The sequence below is a fragment of the Maylandia zebra genome, linkage group LG17 (genome assembly GCF_041146795.1).
Source record: "Maylandia zebra isolate NMK-2024a linkage group LG17, Mzebra_GT3a, whole genome shotgun sequence".
NCBI lineage: Eukaryota > Metazoa > Chordata > Actinopteri > Cichliformes > Cichlidae > Maylandia > Maylandia zebra.
Genome location: NC_135183.1, coordinates 14,879,166 through 14,898,586, shown reverse-complemented (window position 1 = coordinate 14,898,586; position 19,421 = coordinate 14,879,166). Strand labels below are relative to the sequence as shown.

The 19,421-nt window shown below is 40.3% G+C and overlaps 1 protein-coding gene across 9 annotated transcripts in view; it reads left to right on the top strand.

Annotated features, from left to right (window-relative positions):
* The window catches only part of pde4dip (phosphodiesterase 4D interacting protein), a 97,596-nt gene that overhangs the window by 45,356 nt on the left and 32,819 nt on the right, over positions 1 to 19,421 (top strand). For 2 of the 9 annotated variants that reach the window (XM_076876099.1, XM_004569352.4), the window contains exons 4-9: positions 1,972 to 2,082; positions 6,630 to 6,706; positions 9,493 to 9,616; positions 9,703 to 9,854; positions 10,408 to 10,522; positions 12,760 to 12,795. In XM_076876099.1, coding sequence (XP_076732214.1) covers positions 1,972 to 2,082; positions 6,630 to 6,706; positions 9,493 to 9,616; positions 9,703 to 9,854; positions 10,408 to 10,522; positions 12,760 to 12,795 — 615 coding nt within the window. Of the gene's footprint in view, positions 1 to 1,971; positions 2,083 to 6,629; positions 6,707 to 9,492; positions 9,617 to 9,702; positions 9,855 to 10,407; positions 10,523 to 12,759; positions 12,796 to 16,715; positions 18,889 to 19,421 lie in introns of those variants that run through there. The other 7 variants (XM_004569348.4, XM_004569346.4, XM_004569353.4 and 4 more) reach the window with 6 other exon arrangements.

The following is a 19,421-nucleotide window of genomic DNA, read 5'->3' as shown; positions in this document are numbered from 1 at the left end:
AGCTGTGAGTAGTGCAGTACACACATACGCAAGTATATACATAAATACATACACACACTCTAGTGTGCATCCAGGGTTTCAGTGTTCTCTCACACATGAATTCATAAAAAATAGACTGAAATGCTAAACTTATCTTCTTACGTTTTACAGTGCTCGTACAAAATGTTATTTATTTTTTATTATTGTCATCAATGAAAAATACACATTACAGTTATCTTCATTCTTATCTTCATTTATTATAACATTGTAACTGAAATAGGAACACTAAAAATAGAAACTCCATCATTGCCATCATTGCTTTAGTGATTGATGTGGGCCCTATGAGAAGCAGATGTGTGTGTTTTTACACAAATACACAGCCATTTAGCGGTGTGAGCTGAGACTTAAGGAGAAAAATACGCTCCAAAGGAGAAGTAGGAACACATTACCTCAAACAAACTGTGTTCTTTTAAAATGAAGTGCACAAAGTCCCTGTGAAGTTTCAATAGCCCTGACTAAGTGATTTCATTTTATGTTCAAAGCCTTCAGTTATGAACATTCTGCATATAGCCGTCCCCTTTTTCGGCATAGATGTTGTGTGCATGTATGTGTACACAATATATGTTCATGCATTCAGGCATATGTAATTTAATATGCAGTCAGTCAGTGTGGCACAGGGCCATCTGAAGTGCTGGCATCGGACAGCCCTGCATGTGTGATCACTGTCTCCCACTTCAGCATTCCTCAGTGACAGCCGTGGGGCAAAGGTTTCTTTAAATAGCTTCTGGATTCAAGTTCACTCTGAGACGTCTGGTTTTAGAAATTTTGGTAGAGCATTAGTGCCTCCCTGTGGTTTGGTACTCTCTGGTTCTATGAATCTGTTTTTAGATGAAAACTTCACTCCTGAGACTGCATTTTCATGTATTTATTCATTTACTGTTTTAATTTATTAGAGCAGACTTTTATTTTGCTTTATTAAATTTGGTCTTATATTGTTATAAAGTGAAAGTCCTACGTGCATGGTACATATTTCAAAGGACACCCTTTAACTGCGCATGACCAAGTTATGCCTTTTTACGATTCAATGACCATGTAAATTTGAAATGGAATAGAAATTCACATTTGCCCCTATTGGGCTGCACAGCAGTGTAGTGGTTAGCACTCTGACCTCATAGCTTCTGTATGGAGTTTGCATGTTCTCCATATGTCTTTGTGGAAAGATATGCATGTTAGATTGTGGGCGATTGAGGATTGGCTGTTGAAGTAAGGTAGATAAGGCGCTTAAAGTTTCTAGAATAAAACACTAGATAAATGCATAGTGTGCTTGTAGTCTAAAGTGCTTTGAGTCAACTGTTATTTTTTGTGGAGCTTAAATTTGTATTAGTAGAGCACATGTTTTTGCATCACTTGTATTGTAAACATTCAGCTCTTGTCAGTACTGGAGAACATACAAAGAGTAGCTCATGTACAAATGCCCATATTCAGTTCAGTTCAAGGAGATTTTATTTTGATGTCAGGCTAATGTAATCCCAATTAAACTCCACACACACACAATCACAAGTGAAAGGATATTCTACAGCAGCTCAGTATTGTAGCAGTTATCAGCACACACTCACTCCTGTCTCAGATTCTTGTAATGCCTTTCTCGTGGTAAAAAAGGAAACATCCCCTCATCCTCCCCTCTCGTGCCACTCCTGAGCCCCTCTGTAACAAATCCACACAGCGAGGAGCTCATGTCCACTTTTTGTTTTGACCAGCACTCTGATCTTGCGCTTGTCTATTGAAGTGTACTAGCGGGAGAGATTAGAGCATTAGATTTTTGCTATACAACATCAGAACAGTTAGATTTTTCAGACAGGGCTTTGCTTCTCTGCAGTCCTGTCTTTTCCCACGTTATGTTGTACTGAATGGGGGGCTGCGGTGCCCCCTACAAAGGAGCAGCCTGTCATCATGTCTAACTCTGGCTTCCGTGGTTACCGCACTATCTCACAGCACCTGAATGACCTGAAGAAGGAGAACTTCAGCCTAAAGCTGCGTATCTACTTCCTGGAGGAGAAGATCCAGCAGAAATTTGAGGAGAGCAGTGATGACGTGCACAAGTGGGTGAGTAAGAAAAACAGTCTGTGTATAATTTAACTGTGACACGCGCATGCAAGTTATTCCAAAGGTTCTGTACTTGCATGCACTTGATGTGGAGTTATATGCTATGCAAAGATATGCAGGTTTGTGTCTGACAGTAACTCATACTGACAGTAGGTCTCAGGCTGCTCCGCAGCAGTTCATTCAAACTGTCTGTCAAACATTTCTGCTTGTGAAGCTGATTTAGAGTGACTACAGTTGTCTCAGTGCTGCAGTCAGAAATAAAGGAGGGCCTCAACCTTCTGAGGCACCAAGGGTCACAAGAAAAGGGATTGAAATTGTTCACTCTCTCTGGCAGCAGTGATTAGTAACTAAATACTTAAGTACATTTATATATATATGGATTTTACTTGAAGATTTGCATTTTGGCCCCGATCCCTAGAAATATTATTACACCCCCCTCCTTCCCTATCCCTCCCTATACCCTATGCCCTCACTCCCCACATCAATGTTTCTGGGCTATAGGACTTGGTGTTTACATTACAATATAAAGCACCCTGATAGAACTGTTGTTGTGATTGAATTAATGTTACAGTGTCCAAAACTGTTAGATGATTTCATGGATTAGACAAGTGGTGAATTTTAAAATGTAATTCTCTCTATTTTTGTAATTCAATAATGATATATACTTGATACTAAAATAAAACTTATTCTGCCACTTCACAAATCAGTCTTTCAAAATAAAAAATATATATAATTTATTTTCATCTAATCGATCTGCATGAGAGCAGAGGGCTGTACATGATTCTGAAAACAGTGATCACTGTTTTCCACACCAATCTTTTGTAATATATTTATGCTTCATCAAATATGCTACAGCCCTATGACCCACAGTAAATACTTGTCATTGCTGTTACCTGGCACCAGCGAGTATCTAATGCAAGTATCTATTAATTCTAACGTTATGTATAATTTTACAGCAACGTCAAAATCCAAAAAAAAAATTTTCTTGCAAAAAGAAAACCATCAATCCTGTAATGCATGACAATTTAAAACACAAAGAAAAAGTTAAAAACATATCGTCTGTGAAGGTTCTCAGTCATCCAGGTCATCGTAGTCAAAAGCGTATCCACTCTTGAAATCTGTGCTTTCTATCTGAAAACAGATTAATTTAATTCTGTTCAGTTTTATTTGTTCTCTCCAAACTCACAACAAAAGGTATTTGAGGGCATTTCACATTTTAAGGTAAACCTGATAGAGCAGTGAGTCCCAAAGTGTGGGCTAAGGCACTGCAGGTGATCCACAGAAATAACACAAATTCATTTTTAAATTACTCATATTTACAGTTACATATTCATATAAGTGTATTTATCTATCTAAAAAGTCAATTAAAACTGATAATAGGAGGTGTTTAGTTTGTGATATTACTTATTACTCTGACCTAAATTTACTGGGTAACTGGGTAGCATTAACTATTTCTAACCAACAGTCTGTTCTGTTGATGTTTTTTGAATAAAATTTTAAAGTAAATACATCACTTTCTATTGTATTTTGATCAGAGCGAATATTTGGTGGGATTTTCTGTTGGACTGCAGCAGTGTTAATTTTGGGAATTTTAAGAGCATCCAAATACTGTTAAGTATTTAACATATACTAACCTGGAATGAGGTTTTAATTCATTGCTCTCAGTGGAAGCTGCTCAGTATACCTAAAGAGAGCCACATGTCTGCTGGAGAATAATTGTTTCAACTGCCCTAACTGCTTGACCTGTGTTCCAGTGGCAGCTATAAACCCAATGACCCACTTCATGTTTCACTGTTTTTGTCGGTGCACAATATGCACGTGTGTATGTTGCATCTCTTTGCACATACAAGCAACAACACTTGTGTCCAGCACCTGTGTTGTGTGACAGTTACTGCAGCAGTGCTGAACTGCAATTCCAGATTGGTGTACATAAAACATCAACCACTGCAGACGGATACTGTGAGTGAAGTGACGGTCAGTCCTCATCCAGTTGGTTCCTGCTTTAAGATTTAAAAGTTAAAAGTAGAGTTGTTGCTGGGTACTTGGGGTGGAGTGGTGGATGTTACACTTTTGGGGGTCAGAAGGAGACATATACAGCAGGTGCTCTTATTTCTACCACCTATTTATAGACCTACTGAGCTACAGAGATATTGAATAGCACGTGAGACTTGGAAGCTTGTTTCGTGTGGCATACTACTGTACTGCTATACTGACTGAATGACAACGACTGCAGAAATAAGGTCAATTGAAGTCAGGGTAACTCATTTGCTTCACTTAGCTTCATGAGGATTGCTGGAGCCTACCAGCGACCATAGGGCGAAAGGTAGGGTACACTGTGGAGGGGTTGCCAATCTGACGCAGGGCTAACACAGAGAGATAGACAAGCATTCACTCTGTCATTCTCACCTATGGGCAATTTAGGATCATTAATTAGCCTGACCCCACTAATTGCATGTCTCTGGACTGTGGGAGGAAGCCAGTGTACTTGAAGAGAACCCACACAAAGTGGTCCAGCTCTTCCAGGAAAAGAATAATGTAGCGCCTAAAATTTAGTCTGGCAATAATATAAAGTCTGTCCATGAAATATGATCAGTGTTGGGCAAGTTACTTTGAAAAAGTAATTAATTATAGTTACTAGTTACTTCTTCAAAAAAGTAACTGAGTTAGTAACTGAGTTACAAGATTCTAAAAGTAATTCATTACTTGAAAAGTAACTATTAACTATTAACTATTAACCCTCTGGGGTCCAGGTTATAATTGGCCATTTTTAAATACTTTTGATTTTCCCTCCACATTTTATCTTTAGAAACTATTTACTTTGCCTTGTTTGGCATCATTCTTTTCAGCACAACCTCGCGTGTCTGAATTTGCAGTTCTGTTTTCATTTTGACATACTGTATTAACACAATGGATCTAAAATCAGACAAATAAAATAAAATCAGAGTAGAAAAAGTTATATTTTTTACTGTAACAACCACAAACATGTTTAATGATAATATTTCATAACTTTAAATGTAAATATAAATTGTCAATTTTAAAATCCTCTGCACAAGTTTTGCAAACAACAAAGTTATTTGCATCCATTTACCTTTTACCCTTTTTTTATAACCATTTCAAACTATTTACAGAACAATCAGCTGTTCTGCATTCAATGAGATCCCACACAAATTATTTGTGCCACTCCAAAAACATAATTTCTGTCCACTATAAAGGAGAACATCACAGCCTGATCCCTGCAGGTCTGACAGCAGCAGGTTTCTACCTGGAGACAGCAGTTGCCTCATTGTTCTGACACACAACACAAAACTATCCACAACACTACACACTAACTACACAAGACAAGTTAATGTGCATGGCACAACACAGAAGAGCCACCTCCACAGGACAAGACTCAGCAGTCCATCTGCATCTTAAGGATAAAGGACACTCTTTCGAGGATGCCTATGTTCACATTTTGGACAGAGAGGACAGATGGTTTGAAAGAGGAGTGAAAGAAGCCATCTATGTCCACTGTGAGCGACCATCTTTGAACAGAGGCGGGGGTTTACGACACCAACTCTCTGCCATCTATAATCCAGTTTTGAGATCCCTTCCCAGACGCCTTAACGCCCACTCACATCCTGGGCCATCTGATCTCAGGAATTCGCATGATAAGGTGGGGCCAGGTTTCACAATGAACTCACCCGAAACTCTGGCTGATTGGGACCCACACCCAGTTTCACACCTTGGCTCAGGCGATTAGAGGATCATCAGGGGGTCCTTTTGTCCCTCTGTGGGGGGTTACTCCCACTAGGTTTATATCTGGGACTCTCCACCATTTGACCTTAGAACTGAAGAAGCTTCTCGGATGAGAGGTGAAACGTCTTCAAGTAACTTAAAGAAGTCCAGACGCTTTTCTTTGCAAGCTCCTTGACTACGATGACCTGGATGACTGAGAACCTTCACAGACATACACAAGACAACACATTAACTACACACTCCAAACACCTAAACGTCTCAAAACTCGCTCTCTCTCTTTCTCTGCTCTCTCTCTCGCTGTCACTCCTAAAACATCCTCTGTTTTTTTTGCTCATAAGCAGAGAGTGCTTGCTGCGCTGTCCTTAGACAGTAAACGTGACGAAACTATTGAGGAAAAAACACCGCGTATATTGTTTATCATGACTCTGGTTTTACGTGGCCTATCAACACAATTAAAAACTGGTATCTATACCTTGTTGCTTTGTCTTGAAGTGGTCATGTGATTGGCTTGCCACGACTACTTTATTCTTCCTCAGTCACACAGCAGGACTCATGCGATTGTTTTGCCCCCTTAGCTCCAGGTGTTGTGCTAATAGTAAGGGACCACTTTTTCTTGTTAGTAACTGTAACGGCGTTGTAACGATAGGAATAGTAATTAGTTAGATTACTCGTTACTGAAAAAAGTGACGCCGTTAGTAACGCCGTTACTTGTAACGCTGTTATTCCCATCACTGAATATGATGCACGTGAAATTTCAGACCTGCAACTTTTATTGTTTGTTCTTATCCGCTTCTATGATTTTCTTCCAGAATATTGAACTCAAGGTTGAAGTTGAGAGTCTGAAAAAGGAACTCGAGGAGAAACAAGAGCTTTTGGACAAAGCAAAGTAAGTATTTGCAAAATCGTACTTTTCCTTTCCACTGTTATCAAACAAATAATTCGCTAGCATCCTGTAACCATTTTAAAATTCAAAGCGGTTTCGAATACTCAACTACTTATGCACAGATTTGTTGAAATCCCTTTAGGGAAACCTCTGAGCGAAGCACAAAAACGCTCCTTTCATCACTAGTTTGTTTCCCATGAGTCCAACAGTACATCAGCGCCAAGGCAAGCTCAGGACCCCACGGCCTCTCATCACACGCAAGCCTGCTGGCCTGTAGACTAACCTAGCTATCACAACACAAACTAAGCTCTAAGGAATGCATGGATTCAGCACGAAAATGCTTGTGAAGTCCCTCTGAGTTCTGGGATAGAGGACAAAGAGGGTAGGAAACTGACAAGGTGGAGAAGAAGTGAGGGTCTTACTAAGGGTGTTTTTTTGTTTTTTTAAGGGGGAGGGTGATTAGAATATGGGAGTAGGTTGAGTAAAGGGCAGAGGTTTTATGGTTTGCCGAGTTGGGAACTATATGAGCTCCAGCACCTGTTTACAAGCCAGCTGTCTCCCTTTCTTTCTTCAGCCGTTCTCCTTTCCAAACAATAAACTAAGCAGAATACTGAGATCAGGATGCAAACCTCAGATTACACCATTTAATGTGCATTTGATGCTTTTTTTGTAAATTTCCCTAAAGGGAAAGATGGTCCATGTTTTTCAGGAAAAGGCTGTCTTTATTATTTTCATTTCCTGTTATCACAGCACAGTTTGTTGCTGTTATCATGTGTGGATAATTTAGACAAGAAAAAGAAAAGGAAAACTTAAAGACAACAAAGAACTGAGACAAACGGAGGTCTTAAATACACATGAGGTGACTGAAGGAGGTGGACACAGGAGGGTAATGAGACACAGCTGAAATTAATTAAGCTAGACAAGAGACAAAGACTATTAAACAGGAAATCAAGAAGAGGGAGAACTAAATGAGGAATATAAATATTAAACACAGAAAATACAACAACAAAGATTTCAGTTACAAAGGATGAAACACTGAGGCAAAAACTCAGACTGAAAATATAAATATAATATAATTATAAAACAATGACACTTATTCCTATTTTACACCTTGCATTGTAAAAGACCCAACACTAACCCGAACCAACTTCACCCGAATTTCACACCTCTGTCAATATGAGACTGTCAGTAAAATCGGACATTTGAGGAACCAACTGTAGTTACACTTCAAAATCAGAATCAATAAAATAAGAGCATAAAAGAATAAAAGCAACCTCTAGTCATCATATGAATGGCATAAGAACAAATTTCTGTCATCTTGAAACTTTCCAAAATTCTGAATTTTAATTTATTTAATGTGTTTTTGTCTTTAAAAAAAAAAAAATTATATATATATATATATATATATATATATATATATATATATATATATATATATATATATATATTTATGAAAGACTGTAATATAGCTAAATCCATAATCTTTTACTCATCAATGAGTTTTCATGGATTGCTTAACGATAGCAATCCGGTAGCAACGATACGTAGTAATCTTAAGACTTTTCATGATACATTCAAAGCAGTAGTGAACGCTGCTATTAGTTACCTTAACTAGAAGACAAGTTTCTATGATTGCCCACAGTCTGGGGTCCACCATAGTGTGAACAATGTGAAATTAATCACATGACAGTGAAAGATGAAAGCCCAAAACGAGCACGAGTAGTTTCTTGATAAGCCAAGTATAGAAGGCTGGTAGAGGCTGTTGCTATGTACTGGAATGTGTGTAAACATTTGGGGAAAATATTCATATATAAAATTAAAGTTTTAAAGGTTTTTCTCTACTGGCCAAAAGCTCAATATAAAGCTGTAATGTTATTTTCATTGTATGGGAAATATGTCTGAATATATTTTTCCTTGCTAAGCCTATAAAGGTCACCTAACTGTTTACTGAGTAACCCCAGTTTGAGGGAGAAATCAAGCTAACCAATAACTGTTACAGCTAAATGTAGTTCAGCATTGCTTTTAAATCAGAGTTATCAAACCCCTAGCCAGAAATACATCTATAGCTGTCAGCCAAGGAGCTTATGTTCTTTATTCTTTTAATATTTCAGTTAGTTAAAGATTTATATTCCTTTTCTGGTCAAATTGGGCTTCATTATTTAATAGTACGGCTCCAGTTTAGGTGACAGCAAGTCAAAAGCATGTTACCTGTCAACGGCCAGCAGCAGCCCGTATTCAGTTTGAATATTGCTATAAATAACACAGATCAGTGTGCCTTTTAATGGGTTGTAAAGTCTGTTTCACTGTAACATTTAACTTTTTGTTGACTGCACCATTACTGCAGAGAGAGGGAGAGAAAGAGAACAGGATGAAGACGGCAAAGAAGGAGCCTTTGCTCTGGGATTGATCGCTAACAGCTAGCCAGTAAAACCAGTGTGGTATATTAAAATCATTGATTATTCATTCTGAATTATTCTTAGACACTGCAACAGGTTATCCAATGAATTATGTTGCTTTTAAAGACAAGGTGTGCGATTTGAGGTTTGCAGATAGTACACATTAGATACTTTGAGAACAACTTAGGAATAGTATGTTGGCCAAGATGGGGCTTGAACACCCAACCTTCTGATTAGCAGGCTTCTGCTAGAGGACCCGAGCTCGAGGATGATGCACGTACCATTGAATTTTTACTAAGCTGTGGTGTGGTTAGGAAGGTTGAATACGTGTGGGATTATTTTATTTTAGTACTTCCTGTACAAGTTAATTGTTATTCATTTCAACTCATACAGATCAACGGCAAAGGGCCTGTCTAATCAAAATGAAACAGAGTTGCAGCGGCGTCTGGTGGTGCAGCAGGAGGAAATCAACCACTTACAGGAAATCATGGCAACCAAAGTCCGGCTACTACAAGAGGTACAGATAGTAGCACTGGCTAAGCAGTTCCATGGTACTAACAGGCAAAAGGAGATTTATGCTGATGAGAACATGCATATGTTTAGGAGGCTGAGCTGGCACAAGTTGAGGCTGAACGGATGGCCTCGCTGGCAAACACCGAGACCCAGCGCTACCTCACTCTTGAGAAACAGATGTTGGAGAAGAGTCAAGCCTCTGGTGGAATACTCAACTTGCAGCCACTGACAGACAAAGACAGGTAATTTAATATGTAGCTAACCACAGACTTGCAACCAAAATCCCAGTTTGTGTAAAACAGCTTTTTGCACTGTACATTATGAGTGCATTGGAGTTTTTCAGAGGGGTTTGATGAACCTCACCATATGTTTAATTTTATTGATTTCACTTTGTTTTTTATCATTGTGGCAAATCAGTATTTAGTACAATGAATGAAATACAAGTGCTGTGCTAGTTTTAATAAATAATTAATTCAGAAAAACAAATCATTGCACAGTGTATGATTTATCACCTGAAAACACCAGCTTTTCAATTTTTGATGTGACTGCATTTTGGTGGCACATAAATACCTGTGCATAATGGCACAGCGGTTACCACTGTTGGCTCATAGCAAGAAGGCCCTGTGTTCAACTCCACCATCTGGTCGGAGTCTTTCTGTGTGGACTTTGCGTGTTCTGGTCTGTCGCAGACAAGTAACAGATTGGTGATGTGCCATGCCTCTTACCTCATATCAGCTGGGGTAAACTGCAGCTTTAGCTACATTAATGCTTGTCTCTGTTTCTTCTTTTTATCAGAATGATTGAGGAGCTGACACAGGACAAACATTCACTGCATCTTCAAGTCAAAGAGCTTGAAGTGAGACTTCAAAACCCTTCCTCTTGTCTGCACAAAGACGTAGGAAAAACTGAGGTATTTTCATGATATTCCTTACATGAACATAAGAGGGTGAGGCGATCATGCACGCACACCCTTAATATTGCAAATATTGTTATACTTTATTGCTATAAAACTGAAGAAGAAATGACAGAGTTCAGGTGACCCTAATAAGTGATTTATTTTCCTATTATGTGCAGCTGAAAGCACATAGTGATTATCTGAGGTATACTAGACAGGAGCCTCAGTGCTGCACAGTATTCACGTCAGTTTTATTAAGTCACTAGAGCCCAACCAGTAAGAAAGAGACATTAAAGAAAGTATTATGGGTACAATCAACAAGCTGTTTATTTATCTAACTAACTTGAGAAACACCTACAGTTAGTAAAATATGCCTAAAATATCCTTTATTTTTAACAACTAGTTACAAAAAAAGACATTTAATTCTTTTATGTTTTAAATAATTCTGTTACTTATTTCTTTCAGTCTCTATCAAATAAAATAATTATAAGATGTGATAATCAAAATAACTTTTGCAGACTTACATTTCTGTGCTATTTCAGAGGTTTCTTGAAGGTCTTTAAACTATGTTTTCACCCAGAGTCCCTCGTGTATATTTACATAATTTATGAGGAGTAAACCAATAGCCTGCTGCTCCTTACTTTTCACATCAGCAGTACACCGTCAGCTGTAAGGGTATAGCTAGATTTAGAACAAAGTGGAAGAGAAGACCTTAAGCGCACATATCCAAGCAGCTAATTACCTGTGGTGTCACGGTCTTTGTAAGTGATACTCATTTTCTGTGGGTTGGACCAGGGACAGCAGAGGGAGTGATCTGGAAGTGGGTTCAGGGCAAACCAAAGAAGCACAGATAGTTGACCCAAATGCAGGACAGAGCAGAGGCTTAATTTTGGGGGTCGACCTGGTGGCAGAGGAGATGGAAAAGATTCTAACACCAGTGTAGGTGTTATCCCCACTGGAAGGCGCGCAGGAAGCCAACAGTGGAGGAGGAGCTTGTCAGGCGGTCAAGGAGTGAGATGATAATGACTATGGCAACATTGGACCCTCTGGCTCTGGCTCAGGTAACTTGGGCTTTGGCGGCAGAAGTCCAAGATCTGAGTCAGGAAGCACCAGCGATGGGAGATTCTCTGGAATCTTTGCCAGCGAAAGAGGAAAGAAAAATGCAGGACACACAGACTTGACAGGCTAGATTCTGATGGCGCCAATCCATCCACCTCAGAAGAAAGGGTTGACAGGCTGCAGGCAAAAAACAAAGTCTCAGAATTAGCCAACTTAGGAGCTCTGCACAATCTTTGGGTTAGCTGGCACACAAACAGAGCAACAGGGTTTTGTTTATAGCTCTCAGTTTCACTCGAGCTGGCTGAAGGACCAACAACTGCACAAGAGCAACAACTGCAAGAGTAGTCCACAACCAGCTGTTTGGCACTGTTCCTTGGTGACAGTAAACGGCTACAGTTTGTAGATGACTGTCTGACAATTGCACTGAGGCTCTGTGTAGGATCAACACACAACCTTGCCGACCCTTTACTGTGCTGCTTGTCTCAAAACAGGACTTGCCTCTGAATTATATCACAGCATTACAACTATCCATTTTTTTCCATTCATATGGTCCAATGGCATTGAATATTTGGATATGGAATATTAAATATTTTCCAACGTTTTTTCATCTTTCAAAAAAATCCAAAGGTCTTTTGCTTAGTAGACGGACTCCAGACATTGACTGTGATCCAGACACGCGTGCCAGTCCTGGTCTAAATTCTCTGCTGGTTGCCTCAACCCCCCTTCTCATCTTCTGTCACTTTGCTCTAAGTGTTCTGGCTCAAACAGCAGATAGGTCAACCCAGTAAGATATGAAACTGTTTTTATATCTGCATGTGGGTCAGTGGAACATTGGCACGGTAGACAGCTCACGCCACCATGAAGCTAAAAATATGTGCACCTTTTTAGGACCATGTAAACCCCTGTATGCTTGTGTTTTTCTGCTTGCATTTGAATAAATGTCTCATTTTTACCATCTCTACTTATTTTCAACAAATACTGTACTTTGAACCTGATGCAGTTCCTAAAATATGCAGTCTGAGCCTCAACACACACCTCATCAACAAATAATGAGGTGGACGAAGGAGGTGTTGATGGGGATAGCTGCCTTTGTAGCTCAAAATCAAGGTTTTGACCTGTGAGAGCTAAAAAGTAGTAACATGAAACCATGTTGGTGGTTTATGTGTGACATTATTGCACTTGTTTCTTTGCAGTGTGAGCACGAGTGCACAGTTCATGCACAGATGCAGGTAGGACAAAACTTTACTTGTGAGATCTTTGAACTTTTACCCTCTGCAGTATTTTCTGCATTTATATTCTGATAGCTACCCAATCTCACGTCTACATTTTTACTGGCAGCTTTTGTTGGTGGTGTGCATCTCAGACAAGGAGGCCCATCTTCTCCATTCATAGACAAGTAGCTCCACCTTCTGTTACTTAATCCACACTGCACATACAGTATGACTGTAGCATCAGATTTAATACTCCTCTCATTTTAAACACCCAAGCATATATGTTCACTGCTTTCACTGCTTGTTTAGATAGTAAAATTAGGATTTTAGCAATGTCATAATTGAAAACTGAAGTTTCTACACCTGATATTTTGTCATCATAAAAGGCCAGGTAAAAGAAAAATACAATCAAGAGTATTGCACATTTACCCTTTAAAGGGTTCATAATTAAAATAAAACAAAAACATTTTAACTGTTTGAATATTGTTTCTTGTGAAACACTGACATGGGTCCTAGTTTTCTTCCCTATGATCTGAGTATATATTCCCCTTATCCACCTCTGGAGTGGCTGTAGCTGAGGTGGCAGAGCTGATCACGTATCACTCAGAAGCTCGGTGATTCAGTCTCTGCGTGCGCCAGTCTGCATGCCGAATGAGCGTGTGAATGTTAGGTAGAAAAAGCATAGAGGGGGGGAAAGTGTTTGTGTGAATGAAGCAAGTTGTGTAGAGAAGTAGAAATAAAAAACAGTTTTTATTATGATTACATTCTAGTTTTCACTGTTTAGTTTCCTAGTTTAGTATTTCCACTGTTTCCTAGTTTATTCATGTTTCTACTTCTCAGTTCCTTGTTTCATTTGGTTCCCTTTCATGTCCAGACTCGTCTCATCCCTGTGTCCTCCCTAGTGTCCCATGTATGCAGGCAGTCTCGTCTCCTCTTTCTGTCTGTATGTCGAGTTCTATACTTTCCATCATATTTTGCCAGTCCCTCATCTCGTGTTTCTTGTAGTTGTCTTTGGCCTCGGTCTTTCTGTGTCCAAGTTATATAGTTATTTCTTATCCTGCTTCTTTTGTCTCCTCTTTGTCAGGTTCATGTGTCTTTGTCTCTGTCTCACTGTTTATGCTTCCTCTTTTATTTTGATAGCCTGTGTCTCTTGTGCGTTCAGTTTTGCTTCCCCTTTTTCATTACTCCTGATTTGTCTCTGCTGTTACCGCAGCTGTCTCTACTTCCCTAATCACACTCTTGTATGTAGATAATTTCTCAGTCTCCCTTTGTGTCTTGTCAGAGTGTCGGGTCACCATCCATCTGCAGGTCCCAGTTATTGTGTTTTCCAGCCTTAGTCCTATTTTAAGTTCCAGTCAGTTTCTGTTTCACTTATTATTGTATCCTAATCTTCAGCTGGAACAAAGGCTTATGTTTCTCTTTCTAAAATTAGGAGGCACAGTTCCTTATAGAGCATCAGCAAGGATCAGTGTCAGTGCAGAGTCATGTCATATGTGCAGTATATTTCTGCAAATATAGTCTCATTTTCCTCATCTGTACCAGTTATGATTAAATCAGTTTTTCCTGGCGGCTCAACACACAGAAGGAATCGGTTGTTTAACTAGCACAGCAACAACTGACACATCTGAGAGAGAAAAATTGGGCGGGGATATCTGTTCTGTCTGCATCAGTGTTCATTTTCTGCTGTCACCCTTTGGTATTTCTGCCACTTAGAAAAAAGTAAACAGTGGGTGCAGTCTGTCAGCACTGTTTGGTACTTATCTCTGATTAGGATTAATGGATTTTTGATTGCGTGCCTCATTCTAGCCGATCAGTTTTTAGTGTTGTGTCTCTAGTGGCTTGTAGGGTGACAAATGTAGATGCAGCAAGGGCCAAAATAGAGTTCTGTGTTGGCCCACACACTCTGAGGAAAATAAATCACATGTGAGAGCAGTTGTATCAACAACACAGCTAGCCTGCTTCAATAAGGAAAGATGGATGATGCTTTTTAAGTGTGTGTGTGCATGTTGGAGGGGCTTCTTTTAAGAGGAGGACAGTGGGCTGCTTCTTGATTAAAGTGTCATGTGATTCACTGACATCAATTCCAGAGAAATAACAGAGCCCATTTGCCTCCCTCCTTTCCCCCTTCATGCTGTGTGACACACATATCAAGGCCAGACTGGGAGTGTGTGCCCCTGGGAAAGGCATGAACTCATTCCATGCTGACAATTTAGAGATTAGATTTAGATTTAATGAACCTGATGGAAAACACACAGGGCTAATTTTATTGATACATCCAAACACACAAGCTGGAAATGAAAAGTAAGATTTTTAATTAAACAGGCAGTCACACCCTGATTTAATATGGATGATCTGAAAGGGAATTAGCAGAAGGTTTTGCACATGGAACATCATATGTAGTGTTAGTCCTTGCTACTGCCATTTGATTGCTTGTAGATTTCCACAAACATGATTAAAAGCCAAATAAAAACGGTAAATGACATTAAGATTTTCCGAGGGGAAATCCTACCTTATTTAGTTTTATATTTCGTCATTTTGAACATGGAGAGATCAAAATATCATATTAAAACGTTTGGTTATCGTTCAAAAAAAATCTCTTTACAATACAAATGAGCAGCGACTACGTTAAAATTAATAATATTTTATGACTGGATGACTTTACATTAGTAATAACACAATCAAAATAAACTATTTTTGTAAGTGTAAGAACAGACTGTTTACCTTGCATCTGCACTCCAGTTTTACTGTTAACATTTGTTAACATAGGAACTTTTACTTACAGAGAAACATAAATGTTTGTGTTGACAGTTACGGTAAGAGTGAATTAAGAGGCCTCATCTTTTGCCTGAAGAAATCCAGAAATTTCATTTGAAAGACAGTCACTAGATTTAAAGGGAAGGGCTCACCAACCCCACCCCACCGTTCAGCCGAGCCAAGAAAATGGTTCAGTCCTGCCTTCTACACGAGGTCCCACTCTGACGCTGATAATATGGACTGGGGGGGAATTCATTTATTAAAAACTACTGGTTTAACTACACATATCCAGGAGATGCATTTAATATTACATCAGAGTACTATGGAAGCCCGTTTCCGCCACTAAAAAAAAAAAAGAAGCTAGTATCCATAACTCGAAATTTCGAGTTATTTTCTCGAAATTTCGAGTTATTATCTCGAAATTTCGAGAAATATAACTCGAAATTTCGAGTTACTTTTCTCAAAATTTCGAGTTAGCTCTGCCAATCAAAAATATACGTGAATGAGGTCGCTTTCTTGTTACACGGAAGCATATGGCGCAGGACCGCGCACTCAAAAACGGATCCCAACAAATTAAAGTATGTTTGCTGATAGTAACACCATGTGATTCAGCTAATAACACAGGGATTTCATCATTTGTGAAGCCAGGCTGAAAACACTCAGCAATCTGTGCATTCACGACTGGATGTAATACCGGTAGCTTAGCTGTAGCATTTGTAGCTGAGGGCTTCAGCTTCCGGGTAACATGGAAATGACGTCATTCACGTAGATTACTGATTGGCAGCGCGAACTCGAAATTTCGAGTTGCTTTTCTCAAAATTTTGAGTTAATATGTCGAAATTTCGAGATAATAACTCGAAATTTCGAGAAAATAACTCGAAATTTCGAGAAAATAACTCGAAATTTTGAGTTATGGATCCTTTTTTTTTTTTTTAGTGGCGGAAACGGGCTTCCATAGAGTACAGAAAGACACCAAAAAAATAATTTGGCTTGATTTGACTGTGTTAAAACATTTTTGATGGGCTTTTGGTGTCGAAAATAAATCAGTAGTGAAACTCGTTGCCGTCGTAGTCGTTATTACCAAAGTTGTACTGTGTCCATAGCACATCTGTGGCCAGATTAATTGTGTAAAGTGGACTAGTGTCACAAGAGGGAAAAGGCAGATTTCCCCGGGATTGGCACACCAGATTATTTCGAGCATCAGAGTGAGACATCCTCTCTTTGATACACGATCTTCGGTTTCAGTCCGCGTTGCCTCGTTGTCTCGTTTTGAAAGCACCCGGACGATTGACAGCCTCCGCTGATGAAGTGGACACAGCTGAACGGGGACGCAGACGGGAGCCGGTAAACCTTGGAACATCCAAATCGCTGACTAAGGAAGGAAATCGCGTTTTGTTTCCGTGTTCGTTTCCGGTTGTTTACCTGGCAGCAGCTGCGGCAGAGAGATGCTGTCATATAAAGAGACGTCATTGATTTCAAAGGCAGAAAAAGCCGCTGTTGTGACACACTTAACGGGATCGTTCAGGTGGAAACGGCAAGGTTGAAATTCAGCGCAGGAGTGAGATTTGAGTTGACGTCTGTGCTTCCCCACCAAGGAAGTGAAACCCATGACAGAGAAGATTCATTCACATCCGCTCCGAGGGGAAATGTCTTTGGCTGAATTAAAGGCGCTGATCACGTTGCTCAGACGTACCAGCCCGATCGAAAGGTTTGAGTAATCAGGGAAACGTGGCCACGATGCTGCTGCAGTGTGTTTGTCTCCATTAACGGGCCTACTTTTATTTGATCTGACAAAACAGATAAATAAAATGTCTGAATAGACTGCCACCTCTTTGTTTTCCTGCAGTATCATAAAACATTTCTGCCCAAGATTCACTTTGGTTCAGATTTGACTCTGGACTCTGAATTCATCTTCCTCCTTTATCCATTTAATGGATAACTTGGAAAAACACCAAATGATAGTAGTTCGGGAGAGAAGCATCATCTTTCATCCAGCCCTGCAATGAAATTCTTACATGCATCAAAAGGAAGTGACTTTTAAAGCTCTCTTGTATTATCCGTTCGCCACGTGTTGTGATGCTAGATGTGGTAAAGATGAAGGAGACTTGCAGGATCTGTGCCCGTGAGCTCTGTGGCAACCAGCGCAGATGGATTTTCCACCCAACAGCCAAGCTCAATCTGCAGGTGCTGCTTTCCCACGCGTTGGGCCGTGAGCTGACCCGGGATGGCCGTGGTGAGTTTGCGTGCTCAAAGTGCACCTTCATGTTAGACCGCATGTACCGCTTTGATACAGTGATTGCCCGAGTGGAGGCATTGTCTCTGGAGCGTCTCCACAAGCTACTCCTCGAGAAAGACCGGCTGAGGCAGTGTATTGGAGGCCTGTACTGGAAGAACAACTCAGAGGAGTGCAGCGTGGTCCCCCCTCCATCCAGTGTCAGAGTCGTGACTGAGACGGCGTCTGAAGACGCTCCTGTGGTGGATCTGTCATCACTCCAGGATGTAAGATACTCAGACATGATCCAGGACGATCTTACCTTCTCCGTGTATGAGTCATGGGCTGATAAGGAATACCCTGCCCTGGACCATCATCATCACCACCACCACCACCTCCACCAGTGCACAGGAGCAGACTCCCTCTCTGGTCACAAGCAGAGGCGATGTAGGGGTTGTGCTGCACTTCGAGTTGCTGATTCTGATTATGAGGCTGTATGTAAGGTTCCTAGAAGGCTCGGGCGCAGAAGCACATCCTGCGGCCCAACTACCCGCTGCTCAACAGCCACACAGGAAGTGGAGTTTGTGGCCAGAGGCCCTGGAGCTGATACAGCCATCACCTTTGAGTCACCTTCTGCTGGGATGGAACCTGAAAAGACCATTTGTGAGCAGAAGAGTTCCAGTCCTGCATCATCTGTGGAGTCTCTCAACACCACTGTGGACGTCAGTTGTCTTCCTTTAGATCATAAAGAGAAGGAAGAAACTGACCCAGAGAAAGATGGAAGTGAGGCAATGGTGAGAAGAGACATTCAGTGGGACAAGACCCCATGTGAGAGCTTCCTGTCTGGGTTTGAGATGATGCTGACCCTCTTGCGGGGTTGTGAACACCGGCCAGTGAAATCCCGAAGGGGCAGCAAGATCCCAGTTCTAGTCAAAACCAAACCGGAGCGAGGCCTGTCACTGCCCCTGCACCTATCACTGAGGTTGCCCTATGCAGAGACAGCAGACTGTGAGCTGCACACCCACCACAGTATACCAGAGATCGTGACCCCATGTCCCCAACAGGAGCTCCAGGCTGAGCTGGAAGAGATGGAGGAGCAGTGGATGGATGATTATGTTCTGTGTGGGCCATTTCAGTTTCAGCAGGTACATCAGAAGCCTTGGATACTGGATGGCCTTTAACTTAGCTCATTCAATTTGCAGGATTAATAGTTATAGCTTTTTAATGGGAAGCATGTTCCAAAGCCTAAAGATCTGGGTGCCTCTCAGACTTGAGAAAGGTGCAATAGTCTGTGGGGTTGCACTTTATAAAATACTTGTCAGGGTTGGGTTGCTTTAAAATCTTATTTACAGTCAAAGTGCTGACTTCTTGCAGCTGTAAACAGCCTTAAATTAGTTGCAAACTCTAAAACACACTATATATAAATAAAAAAATATAAATAAATATAATATAATAATATGGAGAACTTTGTAGGAAAATTATAGGTAGTAATTTAAAACCCAGGTGTAATCCTATTACAATCACTGAAGTTATTTTTTTTATCAAAAAAAGTGAGTACAAACTAGGGGACAAGTGTCAGATTTGCTCCACATTAGAATCAGATGTAGGGGCGTCAGAATAAAGCAAACTATTTCTGACCAGCATCCACAATGAGTGAGGTCAGACCCCTCTTAATCTT